The sequence below is a fragment of the Lepisosteus platostomus genome, chromosome 4 (genome assembly GCF_059453375.1).
Source record: "Lepisosteus platostomus isolate fLepPlt1 chromosome 4, fLepPlt1.hap1, whole genome shotgun sequence".
NCBI lineage: Eukaryota > Metazoa > Chordata > Actinopteri > Semionotiformes > Lepisosteidae > Lepisosteus > Lepisosteus platostomus.
The window spans coordinates 21209745-21236118 of NC_142614.1; the positions used below are offsets into that span (position 1 = coordinate 21209745).

General features: G+C 38.2%; 1 protein-coding gene across 3 annotated transcripts in view; it reads left to right on the forward strand.

The window, feature by feature from the left end:
• Positions 1-26374, forward strand: part of ctif (CBP80/20-dependent translation initiation factor) — a 140725-nt gene that overhangs the window by 61542 nt on the left and 52809 nt on the right. For 2 of the 3 annotated variants that reach the window (XM_088628981.1, XM_088628983.1), the window contains 2 exons: positions 5142-5218; positions 18495-18563. In XM_088628981.1, coding sequence (XP_088485107.1) covers positions 5142-5218; positions 18495-18563 — 146 coding nt within the window. The remainder of the gene's footprint in view (positions 1-5141; positions 5219-18494; positions 18564-26374) is intronic. The other variant, XM_088628982.1, reaches the window with a different exon arrangement.

A 26374-nucleotide genomic window follows, 5' to 3' on the forward strand; every position in this document is an offset into this window, starting at 1 on the left:
ACAGTAGCAAAATTCTGACATGAATCCTCTACCAATCAGTGTGTAACTAGTGTCTTCCTAACCAGCTACGAGCAAACCTGCAAGTAGTACTTTCCGTTAGATTAAAACGGCTATTGCAAGGCTTCTTTTTTATGCAGCCAGGCATTTGAACCCTTTAACTTGCTAAACAGAAATGACTCATTTTTGGCTCCTTTACCTGGATGAACAGATGAACCTGTCAAAGAAATGGGAGGACATCTTGCTCCTGTTTAGAAAGGGCCCCAGAGACTGACATTCTGGTTCTGCAAATGTCTTAATAGCATCTAGCTCAGCCTTCCATTTTATGCAATGTAGGAAGATGTTTTTCAAACCGTGGAGTTTTTTGTTCTCAGTTGAGAAAGGGATTGAACAAGGCAAATCTTGCTGAACTACTAAGAGTCATGCGTGGGCATTTATACAGAGTCCCTTTTCTATGCACATACTTCCACTTTAAAAGAGTGGCCTGCACTTTTTTTACAAGTGAGTCTTCTGCCATGCATTAAACATATAATGATACATGTTAAAATCAGCAGGTATTGTAGTACAAAACTCACCTCACTTTTACTGATGTATGTGGTAAAGAGTTGTGGGAACATGGATCAAGCTACCCAGCCATGATGTTGAAACTGATAACCTGGCTTCTTTCAAGAAATAGCTAGTTGAGATCCTTGAATCTGTTAGCTTCTAAATACCAAATGGACTTGATGGACAGAATAGCCTCCTCTTATTTGTACTTGTCCTTATATTAAGGGTCATCATGCTGCGGATGCTTTAGACCCAGTTGCGCTTATTTTATACTGTACGTCTTTGTTTGCCAGCTGTTTTCTGTATGACATGAACTTGTGGTCATACGTTTTTTCTTGACTATGTCTTTAAATGTGTTGTGTAGGTTTAACTTTCAATGCAGAACTGTAGTTTTTGTGTTCATAGTAAACCGAAAGCCGCAAACAGTGAAACATTTATTTAGTGAAATTGTCTCTAAGGAAATGCGATAAAATCGGCTCCTGATTAGAACCATTTGGAGTCATGGCCATTGGACATCAGGCAGTTAACTCTGACGGAACTCCCTCGCCCCCCCCAATTCACCTCCAGCCCTTTGGCTCGTGTCCTGTATTGTCGCTGTTGCCGAGTAGCGGAGCAGAATTAGTCTATGTGGATTTCCTGGTCAAAACTCTCAACGTCTCTTCTGTCACGTCTGCAGTCAGTTCAGGTTTCTGTCAACTTCTGTGTGAAAGGGCACCCTTTCAGTTTTAAAATGCATGTTTCTATTCACTTTTCATTTTTTTTTCATGTCATGGTTGGCTTTCTATTAGTCTCTCTCTTACCAGTTGGGCTCCATGTGGACGCTGTCATCGGTCAGACGGTTAGTCGGTAAAGACGCTGCAGATATTAAAAAGTGCCATTGCACAATGTTCAGAAGCCCATTGGTAAAACCTGAAGTCCTTCTCTGAAAGGTTTACCACAGTGGATTAGAGTTAAAGTAAAAAAAGCATTAACGGGTGAACAAGTTGGGCTAAACTAGGAAAGGGGACTGCTTTCATTTTGTTAGGGAGTGAATGAAGGGTTTATTGATGTGTTTAAGAGCCTAGAGGTTTATTTGTCAGATATACATCCAATGAAGGAATTTTCTATAAAAAAGGTATCACACATTTCGTTAGTGAAACAGTGAAGTAGCTCTTAATATTTTTCTAAAGACTGGGAAAATGGACGAATCGGTTATATCTTCTTAACATTCTGCATTTTTATGTTCATCTAACTTCCTGGGCTATGTGTATTTTCAACTCGGAGTCTATCTTTTTAGACCAGCATTTTTAATTTGGACTGGGACTTAATTAGCTCACGGCTGGAGATTAAACCAAATAAAATTCATTTATTTCATTCCTGATAACATATGTTCAGAGTTCACTCTTCATTGTTCTGTTTTTTAAATATTTTATTTTTTCAAATTTACAAGTAGCTGGCATATAAACATTTAGATTATTTCAATTTTTCAGGTCTCCATTAAAAATCCATCTGGAAATCAGATGGCCATCTGGTTACAATGTTACAACAACTGATATCCGTGAACAAAGCAACAGTAGCTATTATAGATATACTTATACTGTATAGCAGTAGATATATAGCTTATGTTCTCTCTTTTTGGCCTTTTAAATGTACAGAATAACAGGAAGACAAATTATTAATTGAATGCATATTGTTTCTTTTGAGCTTAATCTTTTTTATATTTGAATTTACAATGCTTGAGGTTAAATTTATTTTTCATCATAATTCAACAGTTGTTTTAAGCATTTAAGTATATCAATTGTTGCATTCTTAACCTCAGAAATATTCAGCATCTATTGAATATTGTGTTCTGAAGCTCCTCAGAAATCTACAAAAATATGCAATTAAGTAGTACAGATGCAACAGCATTTTCTTCTTTTGAAAATTTGAAAGAAGTTTGAAAATCTGTTCTTCTTTTTTCAGCAAAAGCCCTTGACTTAAAATGTAGAAAAGAAATGCATTTGCACTTAAGCACACCAACTCTCAGCGCCTACAGAAACCTTGTAATCTTTAACAACAAATGGATGGAATGCTTTTGCATTTAAGGTCACTTCTATCAAGTGGTAAGCTGCTGTCCTGAGGTAGTGTTTCAACGTTTCTGCCTGTCTTACTGCTTTTCTGTGTGAATTTTAAGGTGAAGGATCTTTCTAGTAATGCACTCTCTCCCTCAGAAACCCTGCTTCCTGTCTAAGGTGCCCAGTTTTACTACCTGATTTGTCCTGAGAGATAATCTTATTAAATGGTTTTGCTCTATTTCTTGGGATTTATTTGGGGTTTTCTGAATTATTGGACAGCGTTCAAACTTAAATACTGGGAAAACTTTCATATGGCTGATCTTGCTAAAAAAAAAGCTATTTTCTTTTAGATTAATGGAAGACAACCCAATATTTGCTTTACAGGGTGTGTTTAGTTCTGACCCCCCCCCCCCCCATTGATGACTACACTGTTGTACAATGAGTGTTATATCTGAATTTTATAATAATAATAATAATAATTGCTTACACTTATATAGCACTTTTCTGGACACACCACTCAAAGCGCTTTACAGGTAATGGGGACTCCCCTCCACCACCACCAATGTGCAGAATCCACCTGGATGATGCGACGGCAGCCATAGTGCGCCAGAACGCTCACCACACATCAGCTGTCAGTGGGGAGGAGAGCAGAGCAATGTAGCCAATTCGTAGAGAGGGATTATTAGGAGGCCATGATTGGTAAGGGCCAATTTGGAAATTTGGCCAGGACACCGGGGTTACACCCCTACTCTTTTCGAGAAGCACCCTGGGATTTTTAATGACCACAGAGAGTCAGGACCTCGGTTTTACGTCTCATCCGAAGGACGGCGCCTGTTTACAGTATAGTGTCCCCATCACTATACTGGGGCATTAGGACCCACATGGACCGCAGGGTGAGCGCCCCCTGCTGGCCCCACTAACACCTCTTCCAAAAAAATTCTTAATCAAGTTAACATTACTTTGAAACTTTTTTCTGTTTTTGCAATTCAGTTATTTTAATGATCTTAGCTGTAGTGCAACTAAACTTCCATCTTCTACCTTATATTTTAAAGAGTGGAGAACCAGTATTGTTCCTAGGCTGAGAATGCCGTACCTAGGGCTGCAAAAGACACATGCAAAAGAGAAACCAGGCAAAGGGCATTGTGGTTCTTAAGGAGATCTGTACTGCAGTCGATTTTAGTTGATTTGGGATTTGGGATTAGAGGGAAGCAGGCTGCCACAGAGCAGTAGGTTTTATATGGCTTCCTGTGCAGACTTTTCTGATCTGGAGATAATGAAGCCAGTAAGTGTTTGAACCACGAGCTCCACCAGAGCTGTTTGAGAAAAAACCTTCTTTCCCCTTCCTCTCTGATAGTATGTCTGTAGTGCATCTGTAACCATGGCAACCAGGGTTAGCGGTTTATAGCAAGACAGGATCTGTCTGTCAAGCCTTTTAGATAAATTTAACAGAGGGTGTAGTACCTTAAGAACACCTTTTTGAATTTTGACTTCAAAGCCTTTTAATGTCTATTTGGGGAACCATGCTTTTTTTTTTTCGATTAAAGAATGCCAATGCTCCATTTTGTTTTCAACAGTATTAAATTGCTAACAGTTAACATTCTTTCAACAAAGGGCAAAGGGAAAGTAATAGTATTCATGATATTTCTGGTCTAAAAATCAGAACAAGCAAAGCTAATATACTATTTGTTTTTGCAAATGTCCCTTTCAATGTAAAATTAATCATTCCAAATAGCTTATTTCCTATGTCTTTATTTTTGTTGAGAATAGGTGTGTCCAGTCACAGTGGGTGTTTCATGATATAATAAGTGTCGAGTGAATACTCCCCTCATGTATGTACCATTTAGTGATACATCCATCAATAATACTTTTTTAATACAGTCTTATGATTAGAAAAAAACTGAGGTCAGATTTTGTCACCATCAGACATGGTGAAAAGGTTTAAAATACCTCTGCATGAGAAATGATCCATTCACTGATTCCTTCAGGTCTTCAGAGCTATCTCATAGATATCTGCTTGATATTGGGAGCCTGCTGGGGAACTGTTTAAACACTTGAGCTAATACGCCACTGTTAAATTTCCTATTTGCTGACATGTTGTGTTAACATGGCAAACGGACAGCAAATAAGGACATGTTGAAAATCACACATAATGTGAAATGTAAGTTTTTAAAAAACTAAACTGACATTTTGACGTTTCACAAGCACAAACTCCATTCAAGATGAATGGTTGAGTCAGAAAACCGAAAAAAGACTGTTCCACACAAGATACTGGCTGAAATGTAGGTGGTTAGGAACTTGAACCCTTTCCATTTTCTTCTTTTGAGGGATTTCATGATTTCACCTTTTCCACACACCCCAAACATGAAATTATTTTCTTTTCACTGTATGTGTTTTCATGAACCACTTGAGGTAATGTGGCAGGTGGGAATGAGATTTGCTGAATCTGTAACTTTTTATGCTTTCTGTTGACATCAACCATTTGGCTTTGCTTTTTACTTTAATTATTCTGTGTGTAATGAGCCTGAATTTATGTAATTTCGGTATATGCTCCTTTCCCTTCCTTAGGTATATCCGCCATTGTCCAATGAAGCTGAAATAGCCCACACCAAAAAACTGTTCCGAAGGAAGAGGGTTGACAGACGGTAAGCAGAAGTATTTCATACTACAGTTTTCATCCTTTTCCTTCTCAGTTTTCCCTTGTAACCTCGGTTTGAGATGCGCATAGATCTCATCTAGCACCAGTAAAGATGGTGAATGAAATTTGCCGCTATTAACTTTGTACAACAATTTTAAAAGTGAGTGCAGTCTCTTGACACCCTCAGAACACAATGTTTTTTTTGTTCTAATCTTTTGTCAAATGTGCTACAGACTTGGAATGCTGGCTTCAGAGTGCTGAATATGAAAAAAATATATACAGAGAAAGACTATGCATTTTACTAAAGGACTTACTCCCCGTAGCCTTTTTACAACTTAAGTTGTCAGCAATTTGATGTGCAGTCAAATTCAAATCTTAATAATTATCTTTTTCTCTTCGGTTTATGTTTTGTTTTATTTTTGGTCTTATATTTTCCTTTATATGTACAAGATTCAATGTTCTTAAGACAGAAAACATCTTGATAAATTATTCTAGTGGAAAATGTTTCATGATCGCTAGGTAGCATCTGAAAAGAAAATGTTTTTGTTTCTACCATAATGTAAGTTTTCTTGAATTTTGCTCAAATTTAAAGTCAGTTATAAGATGTGTGGTCTACACTAGACGTAGAAAAGTTAGCAGATATCATGGACAGCAACTGAAATAAGTTCATTTACATGTGCCAAATGTGAGCATAGAGTGTCGATGCAGTTTTTAAATACTCTGTTTGCAGAATTGAAATCCCCAATAAACCCTCAATGTGTTTTTGTGAAAGGATCACCTACATCCAGGTTGCGGGGATCTAAATGGAAGCGCCATTTATCCTTATGTGTGCTTAGGTTGGCTTGCAACTCATGTAGACCAGATGTAACACATAGGCTCAAGTTGAGGCGGGACGAGGGTTTGATAAGGCTCATTGAGGTTGTAGCTTGTTTTTCAATCTCCTTTATCTCCTTTAAAAGTTTTTTTTTGAGAATTGATGACATTATTGCAGTGTTATTTTCCTGATGTGAGCGATAACTTATACAAACTATGCTAAAGTTGCCCTCACTATGGAAATAATTAAATAGTAATTAAAAAATAAAACACTCTTAAACGTGTGAAATCAAGGCTCCCCTGAGTCCTGGACCTAAGACTTGCAAAGCTTGCAGCAGGCAGCACAAAGAGAGCCATGTAATTGCTTCAGCCACAGACCTAGAAGTGACAGAAGGCCCATTCGCGAGGTGGGGTCTGTGTTAAAGCCCATGATTACTCAGGCAGCTCCTGCTAGTTTCCTTCCCAAACATTCACACTTCAAAAGCATGTGCTCAGTCCCGCGGACAAAACATTTGGGATTTTTATCCTCTCTTTCTCGCTGTCATTTTTTTTCTTTGGAGAAAGGTGGGGGTGGAAGTGGCTTGATTGGATGGAACTTCAAAGCAGAATGGATGTGTAGCAGTTCGCCACACAAAAGCTGTATTCATCCAGCCTTCAAGGGCTTCAGAGGAATTCACACTGTCCTCTACACCCTGTTTTTCTTTTTCTGCTGCTCATCTATTAGTGAACTAAGTAGGACCAATTCAGTTGCAGTTTTTACACCGGTGCCCTTCGGTGGCTTTGAAAGGTTCTCTTAAAATTTATTTTAATCAAATATTTATATGTTCCTGCTCTGTATGCATAGTTTCAAGTGTATTAAAATACAACAAGACAGGGTTGGGTATGTGTTGGTACTGTGGCACAACCAGAATGGGATTCTCCTGAGTTACGATTGAGCTCTATAATCCAGATGTACTGTAGCAGGTTTGAGTCTGGATCATATCTCTAGCCGACAGTGACCAGGACTTTGCCAAACAGTCTGAGGGGTGCCGAGGGTCGGAAGGGCTCTTTTTGGCTAATGGCAACAAATTGAAACCTGAGACTTCCAGACCGCTTGCAGGCTTGTCAGGGAGGGTCATGCCTCTCCTGCAATCAGCTATGAACCTCTGGTATAAGACTGTGTATGCCTGAGTGGCTTCAAGGTGGGCAAATCGGAGTCTGCCTACACTTCTTTATTCTCCCCGTGTGCGTTTACAGGGTTCGTTTCCATGAGCTGATATGTCAAAAATAGTTGGCAATACCAAATCGCTGGGTATAACAAAATAATTGGCAATTCTCAATTAAAAAAAAATGCCGTAAAATGTCATTCTGTTTGTGGCCTTGTCATCTATGTAAAAACTGGCTTGTAGTACTTTAGTTTTCCTGAGATCATTATGGAGCAGTACTGTAAGTTGGCATTTCATAAAATATTAAACCTGTATGTAGTCCAATCTGAATGTTAACAGATTTATTTAGATGTCTGGAGCAGTGTAAGGGAAAAGAAGTACAGTAAATGTGTTGACTAAGAGGCAGTGAAGAAGAAGACAAAGAATGTTATAAAACGAAATTAGTTAACCTCTGTTTTTAACACTAAACTGCTACTACTTTGGCTTACAGAGTTAACTTTATAGCCAAAGTAATGTCACATCTGTTTATAGTGAACTACTTAACAAAGGAAAAGCATCGACTGAGCAGATTTGTCACATTTTAGAAAATACCAAAACAGGACTAGAAAACTCTATAGAAGAGTAAACCTTTAATGCAAGAGCAGAAACAAGCTTGAAAATGCTACCTATGAAATGGATTTTGGTATTTGCAGACATTCTTTTGCTTTTTTTTATACTTTGTATGAAAGAAAAAAGCAAATAAGGATAAAGAGTGTAGAATATAAATCAAGTAAAGTTAAAATTGTACAGACTATTACTAAGATCTTATCTTGAATGTTATGTTCAATTTTAGTTCCCATGTCATAAAGAAGATCTTGAATGGCATTTACTGTACATGTATTAATTTGGTAGATGTTTTTATGTGATCCACATGCAAACGGTGAAAATAATGGTAGCATTTCAGTTCTGGAGGTAGAATAAACAGTTAAATTTGAGTCACATAGACAGATCTACTTAATCACTTTAATATTGAACAGCGTAGGTTTGATTAAACTTTTCAGAACCCTCAAAGGTATTGCCAGTCTATACTCTGTGCACCTTTTCAGGAACAATAGTGAAACAAGGACTGTGGAATAAGGAGATGTGATTATGAGTGCAGTCTAAGAGGTAGTAGATTTATTATTGGAACAGGAGGGAGTAGATCAATCATGTTCTACTGAATCTTGTTGAAGCCGCTACCCTAGCTTCCTTCAGGAAATGGCTGGTTGTGTTCTTCGAATCAATTAGCTACTAGCAGCTAAATAATTTAGATGAGATGAATGGCCCCCACTCACCTATAACGTTTCTTGAGTCACAGACAAGAGGACATGATTGTTCTGCAGGAAGACTTAGAATCACAACAGAGCACAATTAATCGGTTAAAGAGAAGCTACCAGCCCAAAAGTCCCGACATGACAGAGGTGAGCCTAGTCAGCTAGAAGCGTCTCAGGTGCACTCACAGTCAGACAATTACACCCGTATACCATGCATCATTATGTCAGTGCATATACTGAAAAAGAAAACTAGTGTCTGACCAGAATAACAGAATAACATAGACCCACCCAGGCTGAATATGTATGCAGTCAGATCTCTAGAGTGACAGCAGAACATTAACCTTCTTTAATTCCATCCTAAAATAATAAACTATGTAAACCCTCAAATTCTTTAAGATCACATTCAGTAGAAGTGGTTGTGAAGTTTTCATCGTGGCAGCAGATTTTAGTTTGACTTTGTATCCTGATTCTCGAAGACATTTGTAACTTTAAATTCAAATCCCTGGACACAGCCAGGCTCACTGCTCTATAGCATACTGTATTTGGGTTTCGGTCATCTTTTCAGAAAATAGTCTTCTTTATCTGCTGTTAATAAATCATGCCATAATTTTTCCCTTGGGTCGCAGTCTGAATTATATGGAAACCACACCAATGCAATGGGATTGGTAAGCATTTTAAAGACATCTACCCTAAGGTGTTCAAGCTCCTAACATCTGAGTTATGCCAGCTAGTCTGCTTTTGCTTTTGGGCTTGTTTGTTAGAAGGGCTTAACAAAGGACAAATCTTTACCCTTTGCACAGGACATGCCGTGACGTCAAACGATTCGACTCTTCTCTTTTTATTGACCATGAAGGACAGTGCAGAATACACTACGGGGCATTGATTTTTCAAATGGCCCCTAAAGGACTTCAGAGATAAGTGTGGGAACGGCGTGAAGTGGGGGGGGAACTTCTGCAAAATGACATCCTGGAAATTTCTAATCTCAAGTAACTGTGAGTAGGTAGTTGTTTGAGTCAGGATATACAGTATAACACAGACATTGCAGTTTAAATGCTTATTAATTTTGAGCACTCCACAACCTTATCTCTTTCCTCTTTAATGACACCCAGTACAGCAGAATCATTTTAACACGTTGCTTTTATCAGTCTGGAGTTGTCCCACCATATCCACTCTGAAATCTGTCATGCCTCATAAATTAGAAGAGCAAACCGTTGTGAAAAGGGCAAACTGTGAAAACTCCTGACCAATGAAACATGGATTTAATGATAAAATAGGCTCTGGATGTTCATTGCACTCATTGTCATATACTGTAACATTTTGGTCATTTTTGACAAAGTCAATAAAATTCTAATTTTTCAAAAATGTAATGTATATAAAAAGTGTCCCATTTTATTTTTAATTTATAAATCCAGTTTACTCCAGTTGTCCATTGATATAAAGCCTGTTCTGTTTTTTTTTCTCTGACACTTTTTCCTTCTTATAATACACAGCTATGATGTAGTTTTGTCCATGGCACTAACCTGATTTTTTTTTTTTGGAAAACTCTGCTCATTCTGCTGTTCTATTTTTTCGCATTGCTGTTTTTATTATGAGGACAAAAATACCATCATGTTCCAAATAACTGTAATGCTGATGAGTAAAGCATTCTTACTGTGTGAACATGAAGTAATGTGAAATATTGCCAGACTCTTTATAGCAGAGCTTTAGAACACCATAGCTATAAATGCAAAAGGAGCATTTGGCCCATCGTACTCTACTGGTTGCTGCTGTGGTAGAATCTCAGCCATCTGTTTCTTGAGGCATCCCAGAGTTGCCTTGGAAAACATTACTGGGCACTTTGTCCCAACAGATATGACTCATTGTGTAAAAAAACTTGCACTAAGTAGACCTGATCTTCACCTTCATTTGGTAACATAACTCCCAGTTTCTTTTAGAAATGTTACAGTGGACTTCTACAGTACAACAAGACCCAGTTACATTTGATATGTTTTATTGGATGTTTTGCTCCATATAGCCATGATAGTAACAATTTTTTTCTTTGTTTTATTGTTTCAATACCTCCATAGTTAATAGTTTGAATTATGTGCTGTAAATCTCAAGCTTCTGGTCTTAACATTTTAAACTTCTTTTCCTGTGATGTTTGTATTTTCTGAATGGCATTCATATGGTCATTATTACAGGAAGGTCTTTTCGTCTTGTTAAACAGTATAAGAATCTGTGGAGATTCAGTAGGGTATGCACAGGTGTCCTATGCTATATGGCAAGGGCACAGTTAATTACATACCTGATCTGTGTTTATATTAAGCATTGAATTTAATGAATTGATTAAAATAAAATTTGCATTTCTAAAGCAGTTTTCACGTGAATTTCACCTGCTTGTAGTTGGAGGCTGGTTGTCACATCCTCTGCGGGTTGCGATGTTATAAACTGCAAAGTGTGGTTTCTAAGGACTGCATGAAGCCTTTTCATGCTGTTCATGGTCAGTTTAGTTTTGCTTTAAAAAAAAGCGCTGAATGGCTGCTTCTTTGTTTGGGGATTTTATTATGTGTACCAATAGACTCTCAAGCCAATCAAGCTATTAGCTAATAGCTCCCCAGATTTAGCACGCAGGTCCTAACTAAGGGCCATGGATTTCTTTCACCCTCTGTTGAGTCATAGTTTTCTAGCTCTAGAGAAAAGCAGAATGTAAATTATGATGAAGCCGCCTCTAACACCTCTTCAAAAACCAGTCATGCTTGCTTTAGCGATCAGCAGCCAGGACAATAGCACCCCATTCTCCTAACGACTTCATAAAGAGTGTGGCCGGGTATCAGAGTCAAAAGAAGACCGATGTGCCTGATGAATGCTCCTGCTGTGTCCCTGTCTTGTGCCTCTGGTGTGAATACAGTCCCCAGCTGCGGTAATGGAAGTCTGCACTAATCCTGCTTGGAGGGGAGGCTGGTTCCAGGCCTCCCTTTGGCCCATATCACCCTTCACTTGTGTAGCCTCTTTTATCAAGAGGAAAAAGCTCAAACCAGCCCTCCCATTCTTGGATGTAATTGTGCTCTCATTCTGTTTTTCAACTCCTTTTTTGGATTGTTTGGCATTTTCTTTTATTATATCTCTCCTGAAGGAATGGCCTGAATGTTAGAAATTTAGTTCTGTTTTGCAAAGATTTATGGGGGGAAAACTCAAGAAGGTCAGTGTTTCTCCAGGTCAAGCTATTGACGTCTTGAGAAAATTGTCCATAGCCAGTGTTCTGCCTTTGGATTTTTGAGCGCTGACACTGTCTGGCAGCAGGTGTTAATCTTGGATGCAGAGCTCAATGAATACATGTACGATGGCAAAGCAAAATAGTGCATATTCAGAGTCTGTGCTGGTCACTCCTGATGTGGTGTGAGGACCTCTCCTAATTGTAATTCAGTGATTAGGGTGAAAAGAATGACATAAACAGTTTAGCAAGGAGTTCTTGGAAGGTTCCCAGCTTGATACTGTAATTGTCAGTGGCTGATACAGTTGGAAGCAATGGCATTTTGCATTTAAACCAGTTCTTAAGAGAATGTAGTAATTGGTGTTCTGATTTTGTTAAACAGTAAAAAGAACCAGCTAGACAGCTTGTTCTCAAAACATCCAAGTACAGTCACAAAATCATGCAATGTAATTGAAAAATTTGATATCAAACAAGCCAAAGGTGACAAAAAAGGTTGAGGCAAGATTAAAAAGAATCTGGGACTGTTCAATTTATTAACTAGCTACACAAAGTTAATATGTATAAAAATGCAAAAATGTCTGTGAAATCAAAACATTTGGAAGTTTACAATTCAGTTTGTGAATTGGCAAGGAAAAACGGAAACCTCAACAACATGCTACATTTTGCCTAGAACAGTATTTTTTTTTATGGTTGTCAGTGTTAATGACTTCTCTCTGTGTTCTAGTGCACTGTGCTCAGAGTAAAACATTTTTCATTACCTTTGCATGGGCTTTAGCAGACATATATCAGTAGATGGCGCAACTGCAGAATCACTGAAACAATACCAATAAAGCAACCATACAGTATTTCCTCCCTCTGATCTGCTGTGTTTCCGGGAAACTTATGTCTAGTGCACATTGTTCCTGGTCAGGGTGTGATAGATAATGTACACGTTTAAGAAATCTAGTGTGCCATTGTAAAACTATTCAGGAGACTGTCTGAGAGGGAAAGATTAAACACAAAGAAGAGATGCAATGCTGTTGCAATATCTGTGAAGCACACTGAAATGTTCTGGGAACACTGACCTCTAAGCCGTACCCAGTAAGTTTTTTTTCAGTGCTGTAGCAATATAGTACAAATGCCCAGAACCCTGTGACCTTGTGGTAACAGTGTAGTTTGTCATTCTGGAGGACTTTTTTGTGTTCCTGTTACAGGTTTATGGGTTGCATGGTCAGGTCTGTCAGTAAAAGAAGTTGGTCTTCTTTTATCTTATTGTCTTGTTTTAACATGTAGTTATTACTTTAACTGATGGGTTTTTTTCTTTTTGTGCCTATATTAATATTTTTCACCAAAGCCACGACCAAAAGTGATTACAACCCATTGATGTCTGAACATGGCTTGTTAAGTTCACAGTGCATACTTGGTTCCTGTTTATTTTGGGAATATGTTGTTTTAGGGTAAAAAATGCTCAGGTGAAGAAAAATACTGTGGGTTCTGTTACCTACTTGACTTTTAGAAGAGTCAGCAGTTCTTCTTTTAGTTAAGAAATGAAACATTAAAAATTGAACATGTATTGTCAGGTTGTGTCAAGGTGAGGTAGCCATGCTGTCAGTACAGGTTATTGGATTACGCTGCTAGTAAACGGGTACAGAGCACTGACGGCAGATGAGATGAGTGGTAGGGTTTGTTTAGGCTGTGTTAAAGCGCATAAAAAAACATTTACAGAATGTGAGTTTGTGCTCCAAACCTGCCGGTATTCGAAATACATGAATAGAAAAAGGAGAATTACATAGTAGTAATAAATCCACCCCTCCCACCCACAAACCCCTCTAAAAAAACACCCCTTGCATAAAAAACACTATGTAAAACTGCTTTATTCCTTGGTTTGTTTAATATAGAACTGCAACTGAGAGCAAAGCATAACTGAAGTTTAGCCCCAGAGAGGAATGGCTGTTTTTGGAAGCACACATATGTTTTGAATTTAGCCGACATGTCAGCTGGTTTGAAATTAGGCTTGATTTACAGGAATGTGCTTCTTACTGCCTCGATTCAGGAAACATGTTTCTTTCTTTTTTTCCTTCAGTGTTTCAAAAATGATATTTTATATTCTAGAGGGCTTAATTCCTGCTTAACCTTTGTTTGACTTGGTTTTCTACATAGACTCTCGTGATAGCATATAATGTTCAGGATGTTTTCCTTTAATCAATGCCTGATAATAGAAATAAGAAATAACCCACAGTATGGAGACCGTGCTGGAAAAGGGTGGGTTCAGGTTCCACGACTATAGTGCTGCCACCATTGTGTCGTGTGACTCATGTGAAGTGGCAGACATCAAGGGCTGTATGATGAAACACACGTCATATTGCAAAATTACAACATGCACAGCTATGTTTTGCATTTACCCACACATATGACTTGACATTGACATTTGAAGTAACAGTCTCTCGCTACTGAGTGAATAGCTACAGTGTAACTTTGGATCAGTCAGACTTAAGACAACAAGTCATTGTAAGTAGTGTAAGACTAGCTTGGATGAACTGGTCACTGTATCTTGTGATCACTGACTTCAAAACCAACCAAACCTGGATCTAAAACAACTGTAAAACAACAAAGTACCTGTTGTATTATTAATAAGGACTTTCTTAGCACTGTTGTCGCTGTCTCGGATCGATCAGACAGTAATCTGAAAGTGAATCGTCACTGCCATCAGGGTGTTACTGCTCAAATTCCCAATTTAGTTATTTAATGGTACCATTTATTTTATCCTGATGCAATCATGAAGTTTTTTTCTTATCAGCTCATATTAGCATTTATAGATTGGAAGAAATTTACAGTCATGTGAAAAAGAAAGTATACCCTCTTTCAATTCAATGGTTTTACATATCGGGGCATAAATAACGGGGCAAATCTAGCCTCCCTCAGACAACACAACAGATTTCACTGCCATTATATATTCAACAAATTAAGCCAAAATGGAGAAACCATGTGGGAAAAATTAAGTACACCCTTACTGCTTCCATAGGAATTAAGAAGGTAATTAGCAGCCAGGTGCTGCTTATCAAATGCACTCGATTAGTTGATCATGAGGAAGTAAAAGCAGAACTTTTGGCAGTTTGGTGGTCTGGATCATTCAGGTGTTTGTTAACACAATGCCAAGGATAAAATACATCTGCAAGGAACTCAGAAAAGCAATTGTTGCTGCTCATCAATGTGGGAAGGGTTATAAGGCCATTTCCAAACAATTTGTAATCCATCATTCTACAGTGAGAAGGATTATTTACAAATGGAGAACATTCAAGACAGTTGCCTATCTTACCAGTAGTTGGCGTCTCAGCAAATTCACCCCAAGGTCAGACCATACCTAATAATGCTCAGAGAAATTGCAAAGAACCCAAGAGCTACATCTAGGGATCTACAGGCCTCGGTTAACATGTTAAAGTTCATGACAGTACGATCAGAAAAAGACAGAACAAGTATGGCTTTCATGGAAGGGTAGTCATTAGAAAGCCCCTTCTCTCCAAAAAGAACATTGCAGCACGGCTTAGGTTTGCAAAGTTGCATCTGAACAAACCACAAGATTTCTGGAACAATGTCCTTTGGATGTCCGAAGTGGAGATGTTTGGTCATTATGCACAACGCCATGTTTGGCGAAAACCAAGCACAGCGTATCACCACAAACGCGGGGTGATGATTTGGGCTAGTTTTGCAGCCACGGGACCTGGGCACCTTGCAGTCATCGAGTCGAGCATGGACACTTCTTTATAACAAAGTATTCTAGACACAAATGTCCAACAGCTAAAGCTTGGTCAAAATTGGGTCATGCAATAGAACAATGATCCCAAGCACACCAGACAATCTACAAATGAATGGCTGAAAAAGAAAAGAATCAAGGTGATGGAATGGCCAAGTCAAAGTCCAGACCTCAACCCCATTGAATTGCTGTGGTGGGACCTTAAGATTGCTGTGCATAAATGATTACCCTCAAAAATCAATGAACTGAAGCAATGTTGTAAAGAAGAGTGGGCCAGAACTCCTCCAAAACGATGTGAGAGACTGATAAACTCATACAGAAAACGATTACTTCAAGGTATTGCTGCTAAAGGTGGTTCTACAAGCTACTGAATTTTTTCACACTTGGTTTCTGCCAGTTTGTTGGCTTATTTATTGTTAAATAAATAATGATATAGTAATCTGTTATGTGTTGTTTGTCACCTGAGGTTAGATTTACCTAATTCTAGGACCTGGTAAGGACCAGATGATTTTTTGCTATGTCTTGATATATGAAACTATAGACTGTATTTTTGGTGTGTCACTGTTCCAGTGTGCAAAACAAGGGATTATTGGTGCTGTAGTTCCCTTTGATTACACAGTGTGGAACTGCTAGTGTTTGAGAAAATTTTAAGGTTACCTTTGTTAAGTCTGTCCTCAATACATGAAATCAAATTATATACTATAAACACAAGCACATTTAATTATTTGAATAGCTTAAAACAAAACCCTCCAGGCCGTTCTCCTTCAGTACATTCTGGGTCCGTTGTACACAGCGTATTGAAGCAATGCAAATAAGATTTAGCCAGAGAAAAAGCAACTTTTGATCCTGAGATTCTCCTTGAACAGACAGACTCAAGTACCTTTCTTTAAAGAGAAGCCCTGGCTGAAGAGTGAAGTATGAGCTTTGGAGTAAAGACAAACTCTTTGAAAGAGCAGACATGGGGTCAATAATCAGTTTTTTCACAATAAAGAACCACATGTAAGGGCTGCCATTTACAGTATGTAATGTCAGATACTTTCACTGTGGCTCAGGTTAGACTTGAAGTTTGTAACTGCATCTCTGCAAAGACCAGGAAGAAATACATTACAGTCCCCAGTGTAGCCTTCTATTGTGTGGAAGCTCAGCTTTAACTTTTAAGTTTCATGCAGACAAACTGGTTTCCTTTAAACAGCAGTGGAGACAGATTTGTTGCCATTTGTCCAGTTGGTGGTTTTGGGGCATCTGCACAGTAATATAATTTAGGTGGGGATATTACTCTGTAAGGCACATGACCGACATACACTGTAGCTCATCTGAGCAACAGCACAGGTAGAGAAAAAATAGAATCACCACAAGTACTGCATATGTTGTGAAGAGGTTGATTTGTGTCAGTGATATACATACCGTCTCAGACTATTGCCCATCTAAAAATCATTTCACTGTAAATGTGCATAACCTGCCCTCGCAGAAATAAAAGGTGGACAACACAGGGCAAATAACTTAAAATTAATTTTAAACTGTTGGGACAAAGTCTAGTAGAAGTTCGGGTATGACATTTTAGTCTATCTGTACCATACTGAGCTGTTCTTAAAATTGAAATACAGTTATGGTTCACAACTACATGGTTGGTATTTTGTGTTTTTCATGTTGAGGGGTGTGGTATTTTTGTGTATGACAAACAGGTTTTACATAATCTGGAGGCTAACTTTAAAAGAACTTGTGTAGGCATGTCTATTAGTATTAAAATACTATGATTAGCTACAAAGGTACTAATTTCCATTAATGGTTGGTTGTCTTATTGAACTAAGTGAAGTCATACTTCCTGTGATACCACATTTCTGTGTTTCCCTGTTCGTAAATTTAATCTTGTATCTCACTACCAGTGGCAGAAGACTGGACAGCACACAGGATGTACTGTAGCATTTGGTGTGTAACACTTGCACTAGTATTCAGGAGCCTCAACTCAAATAGTTTCCCTTAGAAATGAAGGATTGTTTTGTTCTTACACCTACCATACAGGACCATGAGGAGCCATAGTGAATTTTATACTGTAAATAAAACTGGTATAACCGTGAAAGTTTGTTTAAAGAAATTCATGACGGTATCCTCTTGTAATATGAAGCTTTTCTACTGTTCGAGATGGTTTATTGGTACAAAATTATTATTATTTTTTGCTATTTTACTTTTGTTGAATAGAGACAACTTTATAAATTCTTAATAAAATGTTGTCAATGACGCGTCATATCCCCTCCATAAAGTCATATGGCCAGTGAGCACAGTTGGTTACAGAGCAGTGTTAATAATGCTAAGGTCATGGGTTTGATCACTGTACAGGTTGTACAAGAGCTTGGCTATGCCAGTCCTTTTTATACCACCTACTGTATAAGCATATGTTTATTGTTGTTTTAATCTAAAACATTTCACACTTAATAAAGGTGTTTGTTGCCTGTGTATTTTTTACTCCCTGAGAAACAGTGTTCATTCCCTTTTGGATTAATACAGTCTTTATTAATCTCTGTTAAAATAAAATGTGAGAATTTAGGGAACCATGTTCACTTTTTCAAGGAAAAATAGGGGTAAGTTGTGGAAATAAGGGAGTTTTCATTGGAAGAAGCCGCACAGTGGAAATGCTGCTGTGATTGCTTTCATAAACTTTTGCAAAGCACTGGATGTTCATGAGGCGTTAGCTTCCTGTTCCTGGTATCCATGACAGAAAACGTGGCTTCACTTCCTGATCTGAGTCTTGATGCTTTCTGTTGATCCCTGCGCACAAATCGGACTTTGAAATCCTTTCTTTGATGGAAGTCTCAGTGGATCTTGAGGATCAGAGCTGTTTGTTTTTTTTACTTCAAAGACTTAAGTTGTCAGGTTATCGGAAATTAAAGGGGAGTCAGCCTGATCAATAAGGGATCTGCAAGTTATCATTTGGTTCCACTCTGAGCCACTGATGCATTCCTACACTACAGTTTATCCATTTTACGTTGTTCTGTTTTATTTTGTGTGCTGCCCCCCGCATCTCCTACCGTTGTTTGTACGTGCTCCCTGCTTCTGCCTTTTCGTTTGTTGTTCTCCCTCAAGCCTCCTCTCAGTACCTCATGCTCTCCTGCTTTTAGACATGTTCATCTCAACCAGGAGAAGTTAACGGTGGTGCTGACAGCCGGTGGAAAAACAAAAGGCGAGAGGTTAGTCTGACCCTAGTGGTGGGAAAAACTGGGCAACCCTGGTCGTGAGGCGGCTTTTTACCAGTGTGGGTCTTCCACTTCTGCATTTTTGAAGGAGGTGGTTTTCTAATCTCTCCAAATTGAGAAAAAGGCTTTCATTCACGTGGAGAGCTTAGCGCTCTAAGAAACATAAGTTTCAGGGGAACCTTAACTGTGAAAATCACTCAACGACCACGATTTCTTCTCCTGGGAGTCAACTGGGAGCCCTCATGGGGCTGGGCATTTCGTGGAAGCTGTGACACTGACTTCTGCAGTGCACGATTGGGATTTTACCAATCAGCACAGCTAATATGAGACCACAATCAATACCACTGCTATACCGCAAGTTGAGGTGCACACTTGGACCCATGACTAGGTGAGCAACACTTAGGTTGAGTGAAAGTAAAGTTCTGGTAGTGGCTTGAGTAGATAGGCTGTCAAAATTCAAGATGTGAGTAAGTGAATAATAACCAAAAAGGCTCCATGATTTAATGTCCCACATGCAGGTCATGATGCACAGTGTCCAGTAATACATCTTCAGATGATTGCGCAAACCTCCACATTCTCTGCCATACTACTGCCATTCCAGTCAGTCTTTATTTGCATATTTAACTAAATGATTCAAAAATTGAGGGTAACAAAGTGTTGCAATAAGATGTGTTTTAAGATGCACATGCTGGTCACTCCTCCTCCAAATCTGAACTCCACCTGTCAGAGTTCTTTAGAACGCTGCAAAAACTAGTCAGTGATCATTCAAGCCCGTCTGCTCCACCTAGTCAATTGAGAGTTATACTGTTCTTTCCTTTGAGTCAGGATTGGAAGGCAGCAGCATTGTAGCACAACCTTCCTACTTTTTATGACAGGGGAGAGTTCAGCAGAAATTGGGAAAGGAGATCACCAAGTCCTGCCCCTGTAAAAGCTGTGTTCCAGGTCCCAAAGAGCTCATCAGAAGACACGTCTATATCATACATCTGCTGATCTGAAGTTATTAGAATTTGTGTCCTAATAAAATATTTGAACTTTTGTACAAAAAGAGTATTGTCTGGAATATTATGTTATTGACTGCGTGTGAAAGGTTTCTTCACCCATTTGTAAGGATAAATAGATTAAATTAGATTACCGTTTTTCAGTTCCCAATGGAGGGACTGTACACTTGTCCACAGAAATCTTTTTTTTTCTTATTTTAAAATTATTTTAAAGGCTAGCTCTTGGCATTCAGAAATGTACTAGAAGATATACAAAAAAAGGCTGCATGGTCACTACTGACTGAACTAATGAGAGAAGTTAAAAATAATTATTTGTGCTAAAGAAATAATGTTCAATAATTTTGATCATGAGAGCCGTAATATATATGCTTTTTGTTTTATATTTTTAAAGAAAGTTTGGGAGGGTTTGACCAGAACCCAGACTTCCTTCACCTCGGCTACTCTTAACACTTAAACCTTCATAACATCATTTCCCAGAAAGCTATCAATATCATAGAAACCCCCCCTCTCTTTCACCTGCATTTGTCTTTCTGCATCCCTTCTCCGCCCCATCTCCACCTTGGCAACTTGTGCTTGATTCTTCACTCTGCATGGGGGTCCTAACATCTTCATCCTACAGCCAGGTGGTTGAGCTCCAGTTAAGCAGGTTAAGTCAAAGCTGCTTATGCCTGATGTTATTCCTTCTGAAATGCTTTTTATCTTGTTCTTAGATCTCATGTGGTACCCTGGTAAAGCTGAAAGAAAGCATATCTCATACTAATAACAAAGGGCAAATCTTCATGGGGCATGTCAGTTGAAGATCCAGCATCAATCATTTCTCAGATGGAAATACAGTTTCTCATTTGCTTCCTACCATGATACAAACCTCAACCTCTCTTTGTTTAAATATTTCTTTTCCTCTTCATTTTGCATGGCCTGTGCTAGTTACTGGCTACCAAGCAAGGGGTTTGCTCGAATAGGAAAACAAAAAGCAAATCAGTGAATAAATGCTTAAAGTAAGTCTCTCAGATTTGGTACATAATCAGTAATCATTGGATGTTCTTCTACAGTTTAGCATGATGCTAGGGGCAAACATTCACTTTGGTTGTGCTGTAAGAATTGGCTTTCATTATGCCTGGCAAGTAACAAACTTCACAAATGCAAAAAGACAAAGTTTCTTTCTTTGTGTGATGAGTTCCTAACATACAATAGAATGCACTGTGTACAACTTTACAACTGATTTTTTATGGGGTTAACAACCTTCTACAAAATGATTGATTTTGAGATGTAATATCAGTTTTTGGTGTGAGACAATTATTGAACGCTTTTCATCCCTAAGGATAGGACACATTTCATCCAGTACTGAACTACAACACCCACCTGGAAGATGTTTGGCAGCCATTGTGTGTCAGCTGGCCCACTACACATTAGATCAGGTAGAGAAGTGAGGTATGGAATTGCTTTGTCACTTGAATTCAAGGGTAACTTATACTGTAGGACATGAAGTCCAATGTGGAGTTTAGCCAGGACACAGAGATTAACATTCCTACTCTTACTAAGATCTTGATTGACCAAGATTAAAGAGGAGCTCTTCTATGTCCTTTATGGAGAGGAAATTAAAGGTAAGTGGTATATTGTATACATGTAGTTCAGGTGGGTAGCTGTGTCAACATGCATAGGCTGAAAAGGAACAAGTTATAGGTTTATTCCATGCTGAAAAGAGAAGAAAGAACACACCTGAAGAAGGCTCCGTGGCCGAAACATTGTGTTTTCTTCTCTTTTCAGCATGGAATAAACCTATTAGTTGTTATATTGTATACATGACACAGTGCAACCTCTGCAGACAGTGGCATAAACATAAATATGGTCATGCATGTGCAGTAACGGATTTATGTGCTTTATGATTGGTAAAAGCATGGTTGCACTGTAAGGCAATTTTTTTCATGCAGAACACAGTGTTCTCTTTCTGAAAACAGTCCTGAGATTTTAGTGCCCATAGTCTGATTGTTACGTATTTGCTCATTTACTTATTTAACTGTTGTGAGAAGACAAGACTGACAAAACCAAGCTACATGAATTGTAGTGAATACCGTATTTTATGGCTTTCTCAACAATAAAATCCTGGCCAGTTTCAAATCAATCCAATTTCATTATAGGACTGTGTAATGTAGGAAAAATGCAGTCATTTTCAGTTCTGTTGTTGATGTGCTCTGTTCTTCATGTGGAGCAGATGTTCATCTGTTTCTCAGCTTATTCCTGATCTCGGTTTTCTGCTTGGCACTCCTCAAATACTTATTTCCACATTGTTCCTGAGGGAGTGATCAACAACGAACCAAACTCTTCCAAAGATCTCTCAGCGAGCCACAGGAGACCATCTGTGGTTATGTCGTTGTGTGTTTGGCCAGTGTGCTGTCAGTAGACATGGTGTTGGACAGCTGAATTTTCATAGTTGAGTTCCTGTGATGTCTCTTTAAAATGCAGCTGGCACATTGACAGCAAAAGGTTATGTTGACTGCCTCCTGCAGGAATCACTGATCCAAACAGGATGGTGTTTCTCTGAGCATAGGCATGGCAAGACCTAGCTGCTCATGCCCGCTTAAAGGAGGAAAAACACACAAGGTCTCATAGTTCATCAGTTGTCCAGGTCACTCAGCAGTTATGTTCATGCTCCAGGGATAGCAGTGTTATGATCCCTACAGTTGCACGCTGGACTCCAGCTTACTCCACGCTGCAGGGTTTTTATGGCCTGCAGCCTGAGCAGAGACAGTGAGCCTCTTGTTGCTTTTCTTTGGCCTGGCAGGCAGAGCATTCCCAGCATGTGTGCCCCAGGCTGTGATTCTTACTCTCTGGGGTGGCACTTTATTTTTAAGTGCTCATTAACAAGTGTGCAGCAGGGCATAATTCAGAAAAGGGCCATAGCACCAGTTCTTATTTTAAGTAAGGTCTGTATTTACACTGTCAACACATTCCAGCTTTTCTACAAGAGGATTGGTTCATAGCATTAGGTTAACACACAAATATTTTATCATTGAACCTGGTGTGCTGGGTGTTTTGTAATTCACTGTGGTGGGAATCCTGTGTTCAGTAGAGTTAGTTACTTACGATTTATTTAAGGTAGTATAATTGTTATAGACTTAATTATAATGGTTAACTTTGCAACCTTTTTAAAAAAAATGTCATCACTGGAGTGGCTAACAGGTGATTCAGCTGGTAAAGGTGTTTGTTTCAAGCCTTGGTTGAGCTCTAACATCCAGCAGTTGAAAGCCTGGGTCATATCACTGTCCAGTGGTGGACTCACGGTGATGTCAGTGGAACGTGCAGTCACTGCTGAACCTCCTGGACATTGCTGCAGGATTTCTGGTGTGCCAAAAAATGAATGGCTCAATAAGGATCCTGTTTGCACTTCTTCATTCCTCTCATATGTTCCTCTGTAATGGAGTTTTAACACACTTGGCTGTTTTAAATTGGGTTTTAAATTTAAATTGGCTGTTTTAAAATTATTTAATAAAAATAACTGATAAAATATACGATCACTGTGATATACTGTTTTCATTCTCACAAAAATTGGCTTTATTGGCCTGCAACCATTAATATGTAGTGAATGTCATGAATAACCTACTTATACAACCCCAAAAATGAGTCACTAACAGTTTTTCTGATGAGAAACCTGTAAATCAAAGCCTTTCAGGGCTTTTCCTTGAAAACCTGTTTTGCATAATTCATAACAAACACTAAAACCTCTTTTATAACGTGTACTTAACCATCAAAATATATGACTACTCAGTAATTTTAAATATCCTTCCATATTCCATGTTCCTGTTTTTTGCATACTTATCATAAGCCTGTATTTTTTCTGCAAGGGTCTACTTCTTGTTCTTAATATTAGGAGTTACAAGTGGGATTGAAAAACTTGTTCTTTTTTCACAAGCAGTTTGACAACCTAGATTTCTCCATAAAACAGACAAGATCCTCAGTTTAATCACCCAACCAAATGAGCTAGATATAATGAATGGCTACTTCACATTAATAACCTTTCTTATGTTCCATAAGCTTAACAAGATCTCTAACCCAGAATGAACAATCTCCAGAATCTCAAATGCATTCGACATCTCTAGTAATGTGTGCAAAGCAGTCAATCAATAGTGCTGAATTAATATATACTAGGGCACAGTTAAAACCTGGAAGTAGCCATTTCATCTCCGCTTTTCTGTAAGTTCTCAAATAAAAAAAGGGACAAGGAAAGCAGGATCAAGAAGGTGTTGAGGATTTAAAACAAGGAACTACTGTAAAAACCTGAGGATTTCAGCAGAGATAAAGTTGTAATAAACCAATAAACCTTAACCAGGTAAATAAGATGAAAATGGGTGATAATTTGCAGTGCTCATTTATACAGCAGAAACTTTTAAAGTAAGGAGAAATCTGAGTGAAATACATTTGCTTAAGGGTACAACAGCAGTGCCCACCTAGGATCTCAGCTCATAACCTTCCCAATTCAAGTGCAAAACACCAACCCACACTGCCTACAGGACTGCCTGAGTCATGTAGTCAGTTTGAAACCCTGTCGTTACACTTAAAGCTTGATGGAAAACAAGACCAAATTGTTCCTTAGTACAGTTAAAGAGTGTATTTGCTGGGGGCCAGATTTTAGTCAGTGATATTCCATCTTTGGCTCCTGTTTTTTTTTCCTAAACTTACAGAGTGCCTGAAATTACAGAAAGTACAACGTGCTGAAAAAAAGTTGTTGTCTGCAGCTTGTTGTGACAGGGCGGAAAGAATAGGAAAATATCCTGCTTTTTTTTTTCTAAAGACACATAGTCTATTTGTCAAATCTGTTAAATACAATATATTTTTATTTGAGAGACATACTGTATGCTTGTGGTTGCAGTTCTCCAACTTTCTCAAAATGAATGTACAAGTACATTATGTGCGTTTGATTAGTGTAACAGCTCATTTTGTACAGTTTATTACTCTGTTTCTGTTGCATTATTAATATCATGGCTGTTATACACCATACTGACTTACAAATCTTGGCTTGCTTCCTGGCGAGATGGGTTTTTTTTTTTCAGATACACAATAGTTACTATCCTTCAAATGGAGTAAAATACTCCTTTGAGTACAATGAAGCTTCTGCACAGTGCAAGGTTGGTATTTAAAAAGTTAACTTTTTAATTAATCGACTACCGCATAGCCAATACACTATTGTTACAATACCTACAGTTCTGAGCAGTTTGCAAAAGAACAGTCTTCTTTTGAATTATTAAAAAATGCTTTATTTGAATAAAAATGTGGTTGAGGTCTATGACTAAAGGTTACTGCTGCCTTTTTATATGCAAAATGACACGACACTGCAGTGATATGACTATATTGCTTTAAAAGATGTTATAAAACACTCTGGAGGAGACAGACTGACAACAAGGCTATGATATTAAATCTTTTGGGTATTTATATAATGACCTTGATTCTCCAAAGTACGAGAAGAGTTAATATTAAGGACTGTGCATATAAGCCACTTTCTAAGTGCCATATTTTATAGATTTTATAGACTAATAATACTCAGAATTCCCATTCCAATTTTTATATTTGGCAGTATGTTATTTTGTGTTGTCAGTGCCTACAATCATCTTTCTCTTTTAACATTATACATTATACATTAATGTTATTTTTTCTTTCCTGGATTAAATACAACAGCACATGAATAGTGTTTGAGATTCAGTTATCACATCTGTTTGAAATGTGTCTTTATAATGTTTATTATTACATTTGCTAGATCCCTTTGTCCTTGCTTCTCTTTGACCAGCTGGAAATATGTGAAGCAAGAATTATTCGGAAGGCCTTTTAATTTAAATCTGGTTACCACTGAATGGCATTAAGAAAGGTTTCTTCAGATCATACAGTGTCATCAAGGGATTATTTAAATCCTTTGTTAGGTATTCTGAACCTTCTTGTTAGAAGCAGTATTTATTGATCTCACTGAATCTGGCACCATGCTTATAGCCATTTTTTTGTTTAACGTTCTGTGGTACTTATCTTAAGTTAACCAAATTTTCTGGTTTTGCTAACATTTTTCTATACAGCTCTTTCAGCTGAGTTTTCTGTAAATCCCTTGTTAAAAACCATAAGACTGTGGGTAGGTAAACTCATTCATATAACATCTGCCTGAAAGATGTTCTCTGAGATTGATTGTTAGGGTCAGGAAGGGTTAACATGCATGAAGTTGTTGAATACCTTGTTCAGACTTTTAGGACATCTTATTTTGGGCTTGTCAATCAGAAATATAAATATACCTTCTGAATAAATGTTGTGCTTTCCTGGGAGAGAATGGAAAAATTCCTCTGGAGTTTTTATGGGAGGAAATCATCTCTGGTTTTGTTGTTGTTTCATCAGATGAGAGTTCCACAATAAATAATCCTTAACTCTCTGTCATCAATATCTTCCCAAGTATTGAACACAAGCAAAACTGTAGTTTTACTTTCTACAGTATAGTACTTGGAATGTTGCAAATGACAAACCGAGAGTACTAGGCTTTAGCCAGGTAATCTCCCTCAAGAAAGTATGTAGAAAAGTAGTGCTTTATTCTTATATATCGCTATTCATACCAAAGTTTTCTGGGTGATCTGGGTGATCAATCAATTTCAGTGCATCCCAGCATAAAAGCAAATTGTAGAATAACAGAATTCTTCTGTTCTTACACACACCTGTACTTACACCTTCAGCTGTGTTATTAAACTGCCATTTTTGGCTCAATCCCCGAATCCCAATTGTATTGAAACCTGGTGGGACACATGGATCACTTAAGGTGATCCTGCAAACATTTCAGACCCCTGTAGA